Here is a 19,600-nt window from a genome sequence, read left to right as displayed (position 1 = left end):
AAACTTGTGCCAAATCACATTTGGGGCTGGCTTTAACTGCTTGGAGAGGCCTTGAAAGTTCGGCACCGACAACTCGTGCCAAAACTCAATTTGCAGCTACATGACAAATGCCAGACTTGTAAATAGTTGACGGCAAACTTAATGCCGCCTGTTAGTATAGGTCCCGCCGGCAAAACGGAGGTACGAGTCCTGGCTTCTACCTGCTGCTTGCTCGTTCAGCCTAATTAGCCGAAAGCCTTTTAAAACTTGTGCCAAACAATGCAAGCCGTCTGCCAGAGGCAGTGCCACATATTTTACTCTCGGTGCTCTTTCACTATCTTTCGTCTTACTTTGCTGTCTGCTGCCTACGCATGCTGCAAAATGTGTCATTTATGTGAACCACATGGCGTATACTTTATACAACTCATTAGGCAAGACTAGCAAGTTTTTGATACATTTTGATTGTAAAAAAAAATATTATAAAAAAACTATTAAATTAAATATATAAATAATAGATAATTTAATAAATGTTATAAATTTTATATTTATTTAACTTAAAAGAGCATACCTAGATTTGTTTTTCATTTTTAAATTTTAGTTTTGTAACACTTCTAATTAAAAAAAAAAAATATTTTAAGCAAAAATTTCTTTGGAAAATTTTTTCTCTATAAAAATATATGATGGCATACAAGTATTTAATTAAAATAATTATTAGTAAATGCATTGAAATGTATAAAAATATATAGAAGAAATCGAATTCCTATACATATATATATAATTATTTTTTTTGTTACTAAAAAAATTAATTTTCTGTTCCTAAAAAATATTTATGTAGATGTATCTTTGCTACACTCATAAAAAAAAAAAAATAATTTGAAGTCTAAACGATTAAAAGTCTATCCAAAAATATCTCAGAGCAATTTATAATTATATATACTAATATTTATAGTAGTATATACATATATGTATATAGTTTTTTCTTCAAGTGTACCTTGCCAAAGTGATGCCTGCCGAATGTGTGATAGAGCAGCTCGTACTCATGGACGGCCCAGAACAAATCCCACTCAAAGATGGTGATGTGATAGGCCAGCTCTTTGGTGCTCAAGATTTCCAAATCAATGTCAACACCCTCTGTGGGGCATTCCTGTTCCGGCAGCGGAGTCTGTGCGTAATAATTGCCAAAGTTAGCCTGCAAATTGTGTGTGGAATGTTCGGCTGTCGACTCTTACCAAGGCATCCAGATGATCCTTGACGGACACAAAGAGACGGCCATTGAGCGTGAGGCCGGTGGGTATGCTAACATCGTTATCTTTGAATACGGACCGTTCGCCATTCGATTTGACCTCGACCAGGCAGAGGTCGTCGGGGCCGCGATTCAATTGCAGCTTGTCGGCGGCGCAGGCCTTGATTAGCTCGGCGGTGGTGTGCATGGGGAAGCGCAGAGTGCAGTAGGTGTGGTCCGCACAGTAAACACGGAAAATGACTGCAAGCGTGAGAGAGAGGGAGAGGTAGAGAGGGGCAGTGTGATTAAATGCCATCAGTTAGTGCACTCGATTTGCATTGCCAAAAGCCCAGTTGCACACTTACTGTCATCGTCCGGCCTTATGACCGTCTTTGAGGGCGTGGCATTGCCACTGAATAGACAAATCGGCTGGCCATTCGTTGGCAGCTTCCACTTTTGGCCCGCATTCTGATTGCGATCCTCCTGATAGCGTGCCATTTGTGTCAGCACATTGTGTATGATGCTCGTCTCCTCGTTCAGGTCCGGATCGGCCTCCACCTCGGCGGCCAAGTCCTCTATGAAATCGCAAACGCTTGGCTCCTCAAATGCGGCGTGTCGCACTGCCATGACCCACTTTTGCATGAACTGGATGACGCGCTTCTTGAAGTTGATTATATATTCACGATCCTCGGGCGTTTGCGCCTCCTCATGGGCATCGCAATGAAAGGTGCACAGTGGTTAAGGAAAACATCAACAAAGAGCACGCAAAATGAAAGCGAAAATACAAAAACAAAAACAATTGGAAAACCTGCGCTACCTAAACGTGGCACTGCTTGAACACGCACCACGCACCATCAAGTGGAAGTGTGAGGGGCGGCTGGTGGTTCATAGCCTGGTGTGTGGCTGTCCGAAAACTGGCTGCTTATTAAGCACATCACGTATTTCAATGCAGATTGAGGATTAGTTTCAAGCATCATTGAGCCCCGCCCCCTCTCAATTACTGCTGCTGCTGCCTGCACTAAACATTCCCGAATTGTTGACCCAATGTCCAAGGACTCTGTTATTGTTGTACGGTGCCTTTGTGTGTGTGTGTGTGTGTGTGTGTGTGGGCATGGCTGAGTGACTCTGTGTGTGCTTAGACCATTTTCAACTTCAGTGCGGCTTTTGTTTTCTGCATAGCATTGGAAACCAGTTTAACAGTTACTTTCGCTTCACAAAAGAATTGTAGCACTTCGTTAGGTCTCTATTTATACACTAACATAGAGTGCTTAGTCTTGACTGAGTGTGATGCAACAGGTAATAGATATCGTGTAAAATGTGTACACTTTTCGTTTATAATAAAAGGTTTTGTCTGATAAAGTTAAATGGGTTTAGATAGACTTGCTCTTTCATATAACTGTTTGCTAGCAGAAGCATTTCAGAGGGAGTTTTCTTATAAAAAGAAAGCATTTTCTAAAGGATTTTTTATAATTTTTTTTCAAGCTGAATTGAAATTACGTAAAAGAAAAAAAAAAAAAAATATTTATTTATCATAAAATCCGCAATTTAAAATAAAATAAATATTAACTACTAAATTTTTAAAAAATTCAGTAAAGTTTTATCTAAGGTAGATTAAACTTTAAATATATTTTTTAAATGATTTTTTATCATTTTTCTTCAAGCTGAATTGAAATTTCATATAAGAAAAAAAATATATATTTATCATAAAATCCGCAATTCGAAATAAAATAAATATTAACTACTAAATTTTTTAAAAATTCAGTAAAGTTTTATCTAAGGTAGACTAAACTTTAAAAATATGTATATACATAATAATACAAATTAATACAATATAATAAATATATTTAGTTATCAGAATAATAAATATATATTTTTAAAACATAAATATTTATTTAAATATGATAAATATATTTATCATATATGCTAATATTTTCTTGAGATTATTTGTGAATAATTCATACAAAAAGTAATTGAAAATGCGAATTTCTAATCTGCTAGACGCAAGGGTATCAACTCTGCCATAATCCGGATCAGAGCTCCTCCTTTTAGTTATTTCTCTCTTGACATTTTCGAGTCACGAACCTGACTTCATGTTTTGCCCGTATGTATGTGTGGGCGTGGTTTTGTGTGTGTGTGTGTGCGTGTGGTTTGCATGCTGCCAACACTTAAACTGTCGCTGTGGATATGTTTGTTGACCTCCCCCAGCAGCTAGCTACTGTACAGCCGAGAAGGGAACGTGACTCTATGGCCGAGTGCTTAGTTTGGTATGAAATGAAATGGTGGTGGTCTCTGGTGGTGCTGTGTGGACGCCGGCTGCAAGGCGTGGCAGAGTGTTAGCATTTTTAAAGTGCTGCGCTTAAAGCGGATCAGTTTTGGGCGCCAACTGCAAGAGGGTCTTTAAAGTCCGCTCTCATCGGAGTCAAGTTTCGGTTAAGCTACGGCACGTGGCGAGCATGGCATAAAACGAGGCTCACGAAATTCAATTAAATCTTGTATAATTTTATTGCCTGATTTGGGGCTGTAAATCAAATCATAAAGTTTCTATTGCCCGAGCAATAGAACGAAGTCCAATTAGATAGACCGTTCAATGTAAGCGAGGATTACATTTTAATGTGAGTGATTTGGGCTATTTAATGGCTAAACTGCTTGGAATTACAGTTGGGAATCGGGGAGCTGATTTTATATGAGATATGTGATTGGAAGGTGTGCAGAGCTTGATTCATGGGAACTTGTTTATAGATCTGAGATCTGAGAGAGAATCTATCTACTTTCAAGCTGGCTCTAACTGAAAAATCTTTTAAGATATTCAAAGACAATTCGAAAGTTTTCTAGCTAAAGCTGAAAATTAAAATAAAATGTATGGGCAGTTTGTTTAAAAAGGATATTAGTTGGCCAATTCATCGACGAGCTGCACCACGGGCATAAACACAATGTGCGTGAGCAGAAAGTCATCCAGAAATGGATCCATGCCGCTGACAGTCTGTCCTAGGCGCGTCTCTAACAAATGCTCTAGCATTTTGTTTGGTGTGCCCGACATCACGGTATATCTATATAAAAGCAATGTATATACACATAGATATATATAGTATATACATATATAATAGAATTCAGTCACGTTCAGCGTTGAATCGTAAATGCGCCATCAAATCGAAGCGTTTTACAATTTCAATTAAAATTAACGCGTGGACACGCACAAAAAAAGGGGAAGTTTTTTGGAAGAAATACATATAAACATACATTGTATATATGGTATATATACATACATACTGGCAATGCAATTGGCACTCACTTGAAAGCCGAATGTTGTCCACGTTGTTTGGCCACGCGTTCGAGCACTAAAACATCCTTGCCATGCTCCTGCAATCTCAATGTATTGGCCTCAACATCACGCAGAATGCGATTGAAGTGCTCCTTATCCACGCGCAGCAAATGGCAATTGTTCTCCTTCAAAACAATTGTGGCAGCTCTGCAAATATATATTCACAAAATAAATATTTTAAAAATGTGACAAAAAATTTTATATAAATTTACAATAATTTGTCAAACTCTGTTTAAATAGTTAATCAACAAATTGAACTACAAATTCCCACTTTGTCCACTTATAAAGTTTTAATGAATCCTGTTTTAACATTTGTTTCATTACAGTTAATCCAACTATTCACCGTTATTTTGTTTAATTTGTTTTTTGCAACTTGCTCCCATTTGAATGGCAAATTGTTGCAAATTGCATTTCGTGGCGCGAATTCGCTCCCAATTTTCAGCTGTCGGAATTTTCATTGCTGCAATTGCTGGAAAAGTCAACGTAAATTGTATTTATCAATTGACATTCATCTTTCAATATTTATCTCGGCGGTTGCACTGGCTTTTTATTCATTTATCCATTTGCTTTCGTGCACTGAAATATATTTTAATTGACATGAAATTCTGTGGCAAATAAATCGCTTATCATCTTGCATTGCAATTTCTGTGATTGTTTTATTGATTTATTTTAATTTTTTTAATGCTTTTTGTTTGACTTTTTAAGCCCCCATAAAGGGAAAATATAAAAGGGGATTTCGGTGTGTTTGTATAGATTAAAGCGAGTAATGTTTTCATTTTTATGAAATGATTTTTAATCATTTTTACTATTTTTCTGTATGAATAAAAAATTTGTGCTGGCTAATAAAAGGATAAATTATTTATTTATAGCATTAACTGTTTTGTGTAAAATATAAATACAGTTTACGCTTCTTTCATTATGTGCTAATAATGAATTTTATGTGTTAAGCTGTTTGAAGTAATTTTCTTGAAATATTTTCTCAATGTAAAGTGTTTTAATTTAAATAATTTTGGTTTTATTTTTTAATTTTAAAGGGAAGAACTCTTATCAAAATATTCATTTTAATAAGAAAATATATATTTTAAATAATATAAATATTCATTAAATAATTAATATTCAAAATTTTTTATAAAATAGATAACAAAATAATAAATCATTAAAAATTCAGCAAACAAAATATTTATAAAAATAATAAGTTCTAAGTAATATATTCAATAAATTCTAAAAAATATTTTAAAAATTCTGCCTAGACATGAATGTGTTCCTCATGAAACCCATAAGAGCTAGAGACTTGACAGATGTACATACATATAATTAATACTAAGAGCTGCCTTTCTACAGCCCACTCTATCATTTGTGAATTAGATAATCAATAACATTTGTTATTTTCCCAGTAATCGACTAAAAGTGTTGAACGGCTTAAGCTGCCAGATAATATTTCGCATGCTTAAACAACTAGAGCTCTTTAGATATCATCCATACATTTAACTAAAGTAAGTTCTCATCAATTTAAGCCCCTTCATTTCCACTTGATTTCATGAAATGAAAAGGTTTTGCATTCGCTGTCCGCTTGTAGTATAATTAATTATTTTATGAGTAAACCATTAAAAATACGCTTTTAGTAGACATTCTTTGCCTTTTATTTGAGCAAAACTAAAACTAATTCGATTTATTTTTGCGCTACAATTGCAGCTTTTGTAGTAAAATGCCCAACAACAGTTAGTTCAACTCTATCTAGGCAAATATTTTGTTTCAATCTGCAATTGTTGCCTCTAAATGCCGCACAATGTCTGCTGTTATCGGGCATTGTTATCATAGCTCTCTTCTCGTTGTTGTTGTTGCCGTTGTTGTAATTGATGTTGTTGTTATCTTTGCTGTGGCTGTGGCAACAAAGTGTCTAATGCTATTAGCCAGCCGCACTTGCTGAATCTGTGGGCACATTGTTGGCCCTAGTGCGCACATTGTCTACATATACATACATATATAAATATATCTACCTATCTATTTCTCTCTCCCTCTCTGTCATTTAGTTCTTTAACTTGGTCAAAAGCGATAAAAATAAAATAAAAGTGCCCAAATGTGGCCAGAAACGATTTAAGGAGAATTGTTAATGTTCGTGTAGAAAGTTTCTTTTCACTAGCAAAAAAAAATAGTACAAAAAATAGAATTAAGCCAACTGACTGACAAGAAGGAAACGAGTTTATATTTCACTCTTTAACTGTAAAAGGTTTTTGCTGGCAGCATCGCTTACCTGGGTGCGTCGTTAATCAAAGCCAATTTGCCAAAATCATCGCCAGTCTTCAGTGTGGCAACAGTGCCTTTGCCATGTATCACAACATCCACAGAGCCTTTGAGTAAAATATACCAGGAGCGCCCCTCGTCGCCTTGATTGAATACTGCAATCGGTGTTGTTGACATTTTCGTGGGATAAACGACATTTAAAAAGGGTTTAAAGTCTTTTCTTATTAAGTTGGATATGTGTGGGAATATATTGAGGTATAATGTGCAGGCTATAAGGTTATATTAGCTTAATTTAATGCGAAATAATTAGCTAATTCAATTTAAAAAGCTTAGAATGTGTTATACAGAGGGTTGAATATTCTTATAAAATATGTAACGAATATATAATAATGCTATAATATTATTTCTTATCTCTAAAAAATATATAAGCTATTTTATTTGTTTAATATTTCAATGCAAATATATAAATATAATTTAAAAAAAAATTATATTTAATTATATATATATCAGTAAAAACTTTTTTTTTTTTTGGCGAAATAGTGTAAAGTTAATTTACAAAAAATATATGAATATTAAAAAAAATTTTAACTCTGAAATCTCCCAGTCTTATGCAAAAAGAAACATCTAAGGCTTCTCAAAAAAATATTTAAAATTGTTGACAACAAATTTAGTTGTTAGTTAATTAAATCTATGCATATCTATCAAGTAACCTCAGCTTTGTCTATTAAGTGTGTACCAAATTTAGCTTAAGCTGCTCGACAGTATTTTAATTAAGCCAAGTTAATTATATTGTATAAATCAATTAAGCGTATTTAATCTATGACATGCTAAAAGCTAATATTTACTTAATGATATTTATTCAATTTGTCAGTTAATTAAAGCAAATGAGCTTTCAAATTAAGAACTAATTGTCCAATTCATATGGCAGGATACTCACATATGGTGCCCGCCTGTGCGTGGGCCTCGAATACAATTATTGAGGATAGCTCACGCTTGATGCTAGTCGATAGATGAGAGAGGGCAGCTATATGGACAAGCTCCTCGAATACCAATTCCAGTTCCTCGGGTGTGCGTTCGTGTGAACTGCATAGAAATGTCGAATGGGTATATAGAATTTATATATATATAGATATACAATATATATGCTTGTGTGTGTGTAAATTGATTAAAACCAAATAAGAGCCATTGTGGTTTGTGTCTTGAATTTGGCAATGTAGTCGAGCCAAAGGCAAATGCAAATGCAAATATCAATCATACGCACTGTGTGTGCAGCACAACATTTGCATAAGCTTATGTCGGATTGTGTGTGTGTGTGTGTGTTCGTGTGTGCGTGTGTTTACTGTAGGTAGACAAATATTTTGGCATTCTGGCTTTAAAGCTGCTGCATTTCATTCGCATACTTTCGAACTGTCCCGCATTGAATCAATATATATTGCACTTACGGCTTGCGCAATATCATGCGCAACGTTGCATCGGGACCACGCTGAAAGAGTGCACTCAGTGCCTCACGTATGTGCTCATTAGCCGCATTCAGATCCTCAGCAGATGGTGTGCCGGCTGCCGCAGCGCCGCCTTCCTCGTCCAAGCGAAATCGATACAGAAAGCATTTATCCTTGAACGGCTGCTCCTTGTTAACTGTGGGTAACGGGACAATGTGTTAACCATTTTTAAATGCGTTAATTGTGTCATTAAGCTGCAAAGCTAAAAGCCAATGCTTTCTCTCTCTCTCTCTCTCTCTCTTTCTCTTTCTCTTCCACACTCACCATGTGTCAGTACGCCTTCTTCGAGCAGGGCCTGCCACATGCCCGCCGCTTGGGCGCGTGTGTGTACAATCGGTGCCAAGTTGACCAGCCAATCGACGAGCTCTGTGCCGGGCGCACACTTGCGTATTAACTTGCCCGAGACCTGCCGGCAATCGATTGCGTAATAAAAATCTGACTTTTATCAAGCCAATTGCCTGGCATCACTCTTACCTTGCGATCCTTCAGACAGCTTGAGTTATCGACCACCAGTAATGTGCGCAGCGCCCAGCCCATGCGGTTCATAGCAGGACTCGGCGTCTGAAAATCAGAAAAACAAAATTCATGATAATTCGTTTACAATTTCCACGAACAATATCTCAGTCATATATGTATGTAGATTTAAATAGAATATATTCCTGGTAAGCGCACTTCTATAAATATTTTTTAAAATTGTAAATATGAGTCTTATAATCGATTTTGTATTTCTCTTTCTGGGAAATAAATATAAATTTAAATTCGTAAATTTGAAGCGAGCGATATAAAACTTGAAAGAAGGAATTTATGGAAAACCTATTTCAATTTGCTTATATTTTTATATTTTGCTCTATATTTTTTACATCTCTTCCATCGTTTCCTTTCTCTTTTTTCCCAGTTTCCATTCTTTCTTTCGCTCTTTCATTTTTCTTTCTTTCCATAACCGTTTGCTTAACTTTAATTAATGATTCAATTAGTCAGCGTGCCAGCTTGTCTAAACTGATTTTTCAAGAAGTTCAAGTGGCATAGGCTCAATGTCAACAAAGGTTCACACACACCTACATATTTAGGTAGCTGTGTGCGCATGTGTGTGCGTGTGTCTGTCTGACTGATTAATTGCAGTTACACACGCACACACACACACACACACACACACACACACACACACACCCACACACAGAGACAATTCATAGTCTGTCTGCTTACCTCGGTAATGGGCAACGCTGGATTGGGATGATCCGGACTGAGTGGGCGTTTAGTGGGCGAAGTGGCAGCTGCTGGTTGTACGCCGGGACCAAAACCTATTTATAGAACAATAGAACAATATGCAAGTCAATTAATTGGCTCGTCTGTGGCTATTTTATTTATAATATTTATTTTATATGCGGTTCGTATTTATTGCTCTCTCTCTTAATCAAAAATAACTACTCCGAATTGTAAATATAAATAGAATATAGCCTAGGAACGTCTGCAGATGAAAGCACTGAAAGTCATTATTACTTAAGGCAAAATCATAAGAATATAGTTCAAGACGGGGTATCTTTTAGTAAATCATTTCTTAGTTTTAAAACAAAATAATGACTAGCATTTCTGAGTTATGAAATAAAGCATATCTTAATATAAAATACTACAGTATAAAATTAATTCTGCTTGACTGTCTAAAGGGTATGCCAAGTCGATCACTTGTTTAGTTGACAGTGAGACAACACGACTAGAAGACTCTGTGTATATATCTCTATATTAATTATTATTTTAAGCTATTACAAGTTCAGATCTATCATAATCTTAAAATCATAGAATTTTCTATCATTATCAATATTCAATATTTATTTTCAATATATATACTATTGGATCGTATGCCTATTTAAACTCAACTACAGGGTAACTGATAGTCTATCATTATATATATTTATTTATATTTCTTATGATTATTTTCCACTTACCGTTCTTTATTTTGCAATTGGTAATAATGTCATTCATCAACTCCTTGTTTTTCTGCAAAAACAAAAAGTGAATGAGTTAGCTTTGGATTGTTTTATGTTGTTGTTGTTGTTGTTGATTTTTTGTATTTATAGATAAAGCAATATGTGATGATAGTAGTTGTTGTTGTTGTTGTTATCTTTTGATTGTGCATTGCGGATTGTGGGCTACTTTTCAGGCAATCACACCTATGACGCGTACATTGCTCATTTCGAATGCCGTTGTCAGTGGACGCGGCTGGCGCTGCTGCTGTCGGCGTCGCAGCTTGATAGCTGCGGAAGTGGCGCCAGTTAATGATGTTGCCGTTGTTGTTGCTGTTGTTTCTGTTGTTGTTTCTGTTGTTGTTATCATAGATATTTCCGTTGCTCTGCCAATTGTGGCTGCTTTTGCTTTTGCTTTAGCTTTTCCTTTAGCTGTCGCTGCTGGAGGCGCTGCCGCTGCCGCCGCCGCTGCTGCTGCTGACGCCACTCTCTCACTATCGCTGTGGCGTCTGTAGCTGAGCAGCATGCAGAGCGTCGCCTCATCGCTGGCCACAACTTGGCCAGAACGACGCTGGAACTGGCGCTGTTCGCGCTGCAGCTGTCGCAGTTGGCTCGCTGACATCTGGGCCCCCCTCTCTCTCTCCCTCTCTCTCTCTCTCTCCCACGTGGTTCACTTTCACTTTGCACTTGAAGTGGTTTGCTTTTTGCACATTCTTTTCACTCAATTTTTATGATGATTTTGTTTTGTTTGATTTGGTGTTATTTTTATTTTTATTTTTATTTGGCTTTTTTCTTTGCGCTCTCCTCTGGAGCAGGTAATTTCTGTCAAACGTTGTCGCGCGCACTGATAAGCCAGCTGGGTGGCAGTCGAGGCGCGTTGTGCTCACTGCATGCCCCATTGTTTTTGTTATTGTTTTTATTTCGCCTTATCAGCCAGAGCTTGACAGGGTTGCCAGAGCAATCGAAAGAAACGCACAAGTGCTGCTATAAATAGTTCACTGGCAATTTGTCGTCGTGACAGTCGCATGAATAAACATACAAAAGGCAAGGGCAAGGGCAAGGGCATGAGCTGGGGCAGGAGTGGGGCGCCCGCATGCCAAGTCACTTGCTTTACTATTCACTCATTATAAATATATATATACGAGGTATAATGGATTTGCTGCAGATATATGCAAAAGTCAGAGGCCATAGATTTTATATTTTATAATTTATATATATTTATATTTTTATTCAAGACGACGAACTGACTCAGTCGTCTGTTTGTATGTTTCGCAGAAATAAGGATAGCTGAAGATTTAAATTCATAATAAATAATTTTACGGCACATTCAATTTGCTGTTCGTAGAATTGTTTTTGTAATATTTATGCAGAAGGATAAATATTTATTTTAATACCAGCTTTTATTTATAACTATAACTCGAAGACTATAAGAGCTAAGGACCACAAACTTGATATGTACATATATTCTCTGTATTTTGTTTAATGGATTCGTCATATAAGAGTTTTTGCTACGTTCTTTCATAGCATTTCCATATTACCAATAATACACGACCTGGAGATCTTTTTATGCATTTCTCGAGAACTGTAACTCACACAGGTCTTGTCATGCACTCTAGAGATAAAAAATAATTTTCATATGCAAATAAAAACATCCCCAGACACACAAGTCTCACAGCTTAGGGTATCTGCTAGTCGTGACACTACCACTCAGAAGACATTGACTCGCTTTTTTTGCCGCTGACGCTCTGAGAACACTTGACGCTCGGCTGATAACGGCGTTGACTTTGGCGTCGGCGTTGGCGTCTACGCTAATTAAAACTCATTTTCACTTATCGAAACGCCGAGTGAGAGCAATGAGTGAGTGCGAGAATTGTCGTTAGATATGATGAACTCAGCGGGAAGCACTTGGCTGCGCCTTGTCGCATTCGCCTTGGCCACAATGGCAGGCGCAGGCCTTGCAGACAATGGCAGCTCTGATAATAATGGCCATAAAGTTGGCTGGCACTAAGTAGGTCTATTCATTGTGTCCAGACTGCAAGGCAAGAGTTGAACTGGCTAAACTCAAGGTCAATTCCAATCCAGTCTTTGTCTACGCGTTCAAAGGAAAATGGAAATTAATTATGGAAAATATGCGCCAAGTTGAGAGGCTAAAGTTATTCGCAGGCGAGCAAAATGAACAGTAACGTATTGTTGAGCAGCTATCCAAGCTGTGCATCAAATTATATTGAAATAAAGGAAAAGCATTCCGGCGTGAATTCTTGATGAATGCTAAATGGTCGACTGTACCTGTGGAATTTATATTGCTTTGGGCGTAACGCTGAAGATGAGTTGAAATGAGAGAATATGAAATCAGTTTTTTTTTTATGGAATTTTTTAATAATTAATATTCACGTCAATTAAAATACAAATATTTAAACATGCCAAGAAACAAACGTTAATAAAATGTAGAATATTTGAATATGTGATTACAAAAAAAAAATAAATAAATAAATAAAATTAAATAAAAAATAAAAATAAAAAAATTTAATTTAAAATATTTTCAAATATTAACTGAATATTATTTAGAAGAAAAATCGTAAATTATTTATAGCTTAAACAGCGGATAAATAGAGTGAGCGGAAATGATTTCAGTTTTATTATCTAATGCAATGGCAGTAAATTCTTTACATTTTTCCATATCCTATAACCATATTATCCTAGCGTAAATTGATTTCATAGTTTCTGTTTTATTATCATAAAAATTCTTCAAATTGTTTCCATAGATTCTTCTAACTTAAGTAGATTTCATAGCAAATCTTGTACAACCTCTCTGTAGCTCATTTTTATCGATAACTTAAGGAACTGCTGAAGTAAATGTATCGGAAGTAGTATAACTCATATTGTCTCAGCTTTGGCCTGCTTGATATTTGGCTATAAATGGCTAAGAAAGTTATACAAAATCTTTGCAAAGTGCATGCCAATTCAATTAATACGACTTGACTAAATGTAGCACAACTAAGAAATCGCTTCAATAATTGATATTAATGACAGGGGGCAGTTCGAGTAGCAGTTCCAGTAGCACTTCTGCCTTTGTCAGTTAGCTCGAGCAGCTAAAGCAAGGCTATTTACTGCTCATTGAACATGCTCTGGGCTGCAGTGTTTGAAGGGTCGTTAAAGAGCTCGTGATTTGGCGTGGCGAATACAATTATTTCCAGTTCACACGATTCAAACACGCACAGCTGACAACTGGCTGGCAGGAGGTGGGAGGCAGGAGGCAGCTGACAGGTGGCTGGGCCGTTGTCTGCGGAAATTAGAGTTGGCATTTTGTGGCAGCGCCGCAGCTGGCAAATTGCAATTGAAATGCGATTAACGAACGATTTTAAGCATACGCTTGCATAGTGCATAACTCAATTATTTAGCATAGATGCAAATTTTGTAGGCGCACTCTGCACACATTCAGGGCCAATCGATTAGGCCAACAATTTTTCGCTTTCAATTTGGCTGATTTTAACGGACGGGCATATCATAAGTAGTTGCAGTCGTTGGGAGCGAACAATCGCTGGCACACGCGTCGTATACGTAATGCACAGACCATAAATAATGTAAAATGCGCAACGTTGTTTGGCATGCCCCAGCTGCACGACATGCACCATTGCGTGCCGCTTGCATTGGACATGCGCTTTATTTATTTATTTCGAGCACAGCTACAGCTGATGCTTAGAACAGGAAGCAAACACAAACAGCAAACACGCACACACACACGCACACTCTTGTGCAGTAAATGACATAATAATCATGTAAAATGGAATCTGCACTCGCTGCAGCTGCAGAAAAGTATGTGAAACATTGTTTGAGTGCTGAAGGTAACATGTAATGCTGTAATTGTTTGGCCAATTACTGTGTATACTATGTAATAGCATAAATTTAATTACATGCATAACTATTGCAGCCGAGCGTAATGAGCTGAGTAAGTGGAATTTCGCAAGCAAGAAATTGAGAAGAACTTTGGAAAAATAAAGGAAAGGCAGTAAAAGCCATAGTAGTTAGTGTTACTAATAAGAGTAATAATAGTAGTATTAACTGCTAACATTAGTAGTAGCATTAAAAGTAGCAGCAGTAGTAAATAGTAGTAGAAGTAGTAGAAATATTAGTAAAAATAGTAGTAGCAGTAATAATAGTGACGGAAGTAATAAGTAGTATTAGTCGTATTTTATGTGGTAGTAGTCGTAGTAATAATAATAATAGTAGTAGAATAGTAGTAGTAAGTAGTGGAAATAGTAATAAAAGTAGCAGAACTAGTGGTGGTAGTGGTAGGAGTAACAATAGTAACAGCAGCAGCAAATAGTAGTAGTACCAATAGTAGTAGTAGTTAATAGTAGCAGTAGCAAAAGTAGTAGTAGTAATAGTAGCACGAGCAAATAGTAGTATTAGGCTTGGAATAATTAGCGGGGAAAGAAGACCCTTTTGAGCTTGACTAGTTGTACTAGCAACAATAACAAAAAGTAGTAGTAGATGTACTAATAATAGTAGTAGCATTAGCGAATAGTGTTATTAGTTGTACTAGTAGCAGTAGCAAATACTAGAAGTAGTTGTACAAATAACAGTAGCAGCAATAGCAATTAGTAGTAGTTGTACTAATAATAGTAGCAGCAGTACCAATTAGTAGTAGTTGTAGTAATAACTGTTGCAGCAGCAGCCAATAGTAGTAATAGTTGTAGTAATTACAGTAGCAGCAGAAGCAAATAGTAGTAAAAGTTGTAGTCGTAGTCTTTAGTTATAGTAGTAGAAACAGTTACATTTACTTATATTCCTCTCACTTTAATATATCAACGATAAAATATTCGTTGATTATTCCAAAAGCTAAGATAATGATTACATAAAGAAAGTCTTGCCTGGAGGCTTCCGCCAACATCTTGCTCTTATAACATTTCTATTAAGAGGCGGCAAACGTACCGCACAGCTCTCATCTAAGGTTCAAAAGTATGTTTAAAGTTCATCACCCCGAGGTTGACTTTGCGCACAAGTTTTTTGCTATTCCCGCTGTACAAAAGTAAATATTTGCGTGCAAATCAAACAATTGCCAGGCACTTGCAGGGCTCAAACAGCAAGGCACACTCACGCACGCACACACACATAGAGAGTGTGTGTGAGAGAGAGAGAGAGAGGGAGAGGGAGAGGCAAAGCTGTTGGGTGTGAAAATTTGCAGTGACAACTCTTCGCGTAATATATTTTCAATTTCAACTGATTTTATCGCATTTACCAGAAGCTGCTGCTATTGCTGCAACATTTTATAGCACGCGCGCCCTGCGACTGTGGGTGTGCGTGTGTTTGTGTGTGTGTGCGTGGCTTAGCTACATTGTTGCACATTGCGTATACGTAATATATGTTTGCGCTGCGTGCAGCAGCTACTTTGTTAGCTACCATCGGCCATCAGCTAGCTGCAGCGTGGCAAGTACCAAGTGGCAAGTGGCAAGTGGCAAGAGGCAAGTGGCAAGTGGCAAGTAGAGCAAGTGACTATATATATATTGCTCTGGGTTAACCAATGTTGCCCCAATTTGAGGTTACTTTTCTCATTATTTATTATACGTTTTACTCTTCTTCTACTTTTTTCTCTCCCTTTTTTTTTATTGTAGCTCAAAAGGTAAATATGCATTCATTCATCTTATGTGTAACTGTGTGTGTGTGTGTTAGGGGAATTTGCGTGTGTGTGTGTGTGGTTTATACCTTTTGTGCGTGCCCGCTTTCAATGTGCGAGCATTGCTGCCCCCGAGGGGCAAGTTCATGGCTCTGTGGCAAGCCCTAAAAAAACGAAATCTTCTTTAAATTGCCAACTATGTGGCTGATATACATATATACATACATATACTTACATCTCTCTATATATATACGAGCCATTTGTGATTGGAATTGAAAACTTTTGTTGGCAAAGAAATGTCCCTGGCTTTCATTTCAGTTTCGGGCCTAATGCAAACATAATGCTTTCTGATTGTTCGCGATTAGATTAGAGTGGACCCAAACAGCTGCAATTAAGTGCGGCCAATATGCATGCAATTCAATTAACTTTGGCCAATTCAATTCACTTGGGCACCATCTATCAATGGAGTTGCGTTTTCATATTTCTGTGTGCGAGCTTCTAATTAATTGGGCGCATTTGGAACCTGTTGCTCATGATGATTATTAATGAATATTCATGAATAATGCAATCGATTAGGATGGCTCGAAATGACTTTAATTCAATTTTGTTAATTGCTTCCATAACTAAATACAATAAAAGGCCAAGCGCCCAGCCATTGAGCTCGCTTGAATGCCTTGGCATATGTTGCGGTCGGGCGCTGTGGCCCATCGTTAATTGTTAACTGAAATTTTAATTAAATATTTTGACAATGACGCAAATACCGCAAATGCTTTTTCGCCTCCGTCAGGAAGACAAGAAACCTCGACGACAAATATTTAGCACACAGCTGCTTATTAGCAAGGCTTGACTTGTCTCTATGGTTGAGTGTGTGTGGGTTTGCTTATGAAGGTGTAAATGTGTGTGTGTGTGTGGGTGGGTGCTGCTCTTAATGAGCGCTCAGTAAATACTTAAAATTACGTCTCAAACTGACGCCTTTCAAACTCATAAACAAAATGACACTGCCTGAAAAGTGGGCTTGACTTATGGGAAGGCCCGAAAGTTAAGAATTAAAAGGGTGGGAAATAAGATGAGAATGAAAGTGAGAAGGACAGAGGGAGTGAGGCAGGGGTATATTGAAAGAGACTATGAGTAAGAGTGACAAAGAGAAAGAGGGAGAGATTATTGAGAAGCTATTTAGGAAAGAGTTTGTAGAGAGAGACAGAGAGAGTGAGAGAGAAAAGGAGAGAGGCATATAGAAGCGTTGTCAGATATAAGATAGTGAAGAAGACACAAAGAAAGAGGTTGCGAGATAAGAGAACGGTAGAGAGAGAGAGATAGAGGAAGAGATATGAACAACATATATATATTTATATTTATCATATAGGTCCAAGTGATACATGCTCACATCTGTGATTAAACGAAGAAAAAATAGTTTCATAATAAATTTTTTCCAGTATTGCATAAAAATGTAATTTTTTGTTTCTTTTCCAAATTTCCAAAATTTAATTTGATTAATTGCAACTTGACTTTTCTTTTCATTAACCATTTCCAAATCTTTATTTGTTAGTTTAAGCTTGATTTATAGCTAGCTAGCAGTGAAGACAATGAATTATGGCCTTGATTAGATGACTTTTTTAGATATTATACAAAATTGTGGCTCATTGTTTATCTTCCCTAATGAGTTGCCATTAATTTGCTCCAAGCTTTTCCCGTTACACAATATCCATTGCTGATGCTCTTTGATGCGCCATGCTCGATGATTAATTAATCAATGATTCCCATAAATTCCCATAAATCTTACTTTTCTTGCAACTCAACACATGCAACATTTTGAAATTCTCTTAATGACATTTTAAGCCCGTGTCATTGCGCAATTCAGTTTGAGTTGTAGTGTAATGAATACATACATACATACATATATATATCTATGTGTATGTAATGGCTGCTGTTAAGTGTATTTGTGTGCTCGCCTCTCTTTGCTTTGCTTACCTCCCAGATGAGTCGAAAGTCCTGCTGTTCGACGCGTAGCAGCTCGCAGGTTGTCTTCGTCACGACGGTGCTGTCCCTGGGCAGGTCGTGTAGTATTGATTCGCCAAATGTGGCGCCCACGCCAAGATTACACAAAGTGACGGAGCTCTGCAATGAGTGAATGTAGGTAAAGGGGTGTAAAAAGCTAGTCAGAAATTGTTTCTGTTTGTGTGTTGAAGAAATATAGCCGAGGGCTACAAGTTAAAAGCTGTTCAGCTTTAGTTGCAGCTGTAGATTAAACCATTTCAGTTAAGCACAGTTGGCTCTAACCCAGCCAGCCATGTTGACATTACAGCGGTGCTCGTTCTCTCTCTTTATCTGCCTCTCTCTCTGTTTGCTAATTGCTCAATGTGCCACAATTTGCGTCAATGTTGCACAATCTTGTGGCAGATTGTTAACAAAACATTTGCTTAGCCCGACTGTAATCGCTTCATTGCACCCAAGTTTGAGCAATAAAATCTGTAACGGAAGCTGCCAACTTCTGTCAACCGGATATCTGTTGTGACACAGCCTCTCCTCTCGGCATAGACCCAAAAAATGCAATTTCATTGAGAACTGCTGACACAGCTCCCCAGCACCCGCTCCCAGCCCAACCCCCAACCCAATTGCCTCACACAAAAGGCCTGAACTAAGCGCCTTCTAACCGCAACATTGAAATGTCATTCCATTTGCAAGTTCTCTGCATAACTGCGCTTGCCTATGCTCAGTGAATGAGCTGCTGTTGGGGTAGTTGGGGCTATACAGTGCTTAATTTTTTTTTTTTTAATGAGAAATAGTTAAATATTTACTTTAAACTGTTTTTAACTTTATTGAATTTAAAATTTGCTTTTATTTTGTGTCCGATAAGCATGTTTATTAAAAATAGAAAAGAAAATGAAAAACAATATTTTATTGTATTTTTTTAATAAATATTTTTCATATATTTCATAATTTTCTTGTTTTATTTTTTAATGAATATGTTCAAATATATTTTTAAAATTTATAATTTACTATTCAAGAATATTTAAAATATTTTATGTGTTTTTTGCTATTAAAGCTATTAAATTTGTAAAATTAAAAAACACATCCCTGTATTTTTATTTTCAAATTTACTTTAAGTTTTATTTAAAACTTGTTTTCATTTTTTCTGTTTGAGAGTCTAAAAATAAAATGTTTGCGTTAGATAAATTAGGCAAATTTGTTTAAGTTGAAGCGGCATTTGTTTATATCCATTCTAAAATTAGTTGATTTAGATGTTTTACCATTGGATTAAACAAAGTAAATGAACTTTAGCGTAGTATATAAAATGGAATATATAGTAGGGTATTTAGAAAGTGGTTTTTATGGGTTCTCAACATGATAAGTGGTGTATTCCCATATCAGCCTATTCTTTTCGAGAGACATTTTTATTTGTTATAATCTATTAGCTAATCTTAAAAGTGATTAGATTAGACTCGGCTAGACTATATTATCTGCAGAGTATCCTCTAGTGACATAGAAAATTAAAATATTGTCGATTCAGGCGAGGCAAGCAGAAAAAGACTTGCAAATTCAATAGGTTTATTCAAGAAATTTATAAATATATAATTTTTCTAGAGTATCACATAGTCAAGCAGTGCTCATTAGAGACTTTTCTTTAAATTGTTGCTAAGTTCGCATCTGTGGTTTGTGCTGTTTGCGCTCGCTGTTTGTTTTTTTGCGTTTTCCCAGAAGACAACTTCTTGGCGTTGCCCGAGGGCCCAGCCTCATTTCAGTGGGCTTTAGCTAGGCCCTGAGACGAAA

At 36.7% G+C, this 19,600-nt stretch overlaps 1 protein-coding gene across 7 annotated transcripts in view; it reads right to left on the bottom strand.

Annotated features, from left to right (window-relative positions):
* The window catches only part of Epac (Exchange protein directly activated by cAMP), a 62,842-nt gene that overhangs the window by 2,620 nt on the left and 40,622 nt on the right, over nucleotides 1–19,600 (bottom strand). For 6 of the 7 annotated variants that reach the window (XM_018104593.3, XM_089262613.1, XM_089262612.1 and 3 more), the window contains 13 exons: nucleotides 17,801–17,947; nucleotides 10,201–10,252; nucleotides 9,464–9,558; nucleotides 8,735–8,821; nucleotides 8,525–8,666; nucleotides 8,204–8,396; nucleotides 7,699–7,844; nucleotides 6,772–6,916; nucleotides 4,491–4,667; nucleotides 4,087–4,248; nucleotides 1,567–1,928; nucleotides 1,209–1,462; nucleotides 971–1,141 (listed from right to left, as the gene is read on the bottom strand). In XM_018104593.3, coding sequence (XP_017960082.1) covers nucleotides 971–1,141; nucleotides 1,209–1,462; nucleotides 1,567–1,928; nucleotides 4,087–4,248; nucleotides 4,491–4,667; nucleotides 6,772–6,916; nucleotides 7,699–7,844; nucleotides 8,204–8,396; nucleotides 8,525–8,666; nucleotides 8,735–8,821; nucleotides 9,464–9,558; nucleotides 10,201–10,252; nucleotides 17,801–17,947 — 2,133 coding nt within the window. Of the gene's footprint in view, nucleotides 1–970; nucleotides 1,142–1,208; nucleotides 1,463–1,566; nucleotides 1,929–4,086; nucleotides 4,249–4,490; nucleotides 4,668–6,771; nucleotides 6,917–7,698; nucleotides 7,845–8,203; nucleotides 8,397–8,524; nucleotides 8,667–8,734; nucleotides 8,822–9,463; nucleotides 9,559–10,200; nucleotides 10,253–10,438; nucleotides 11,123–17,800; nucleotides 17,948–19,600 lie in introns of those variants that run through there. The other variant, XM_018104595.3, reaches the window with a different exon arrangement.

The sequence above is a fragment of the Drosophila navojoa genome, chromosome 5 (genome assembly GCF_054131105.1).
Source record: "Drosophila navojoa isolate 15081-1374.11 chromosome 5, UAZ_NAV_1.0, whole genome shotgun sequence".
NCBI classification, from domain to species: Eukaryota; Metazoa; Arthropoda; class Insecta; order Diptera; family Drosophilidae; genus Drosophila; species Drosophila navojoa.
Note: the sequence above shows the minus strand (reverse complement) of the source record. Positions and strands in the feature narration are given on the sequence as shown.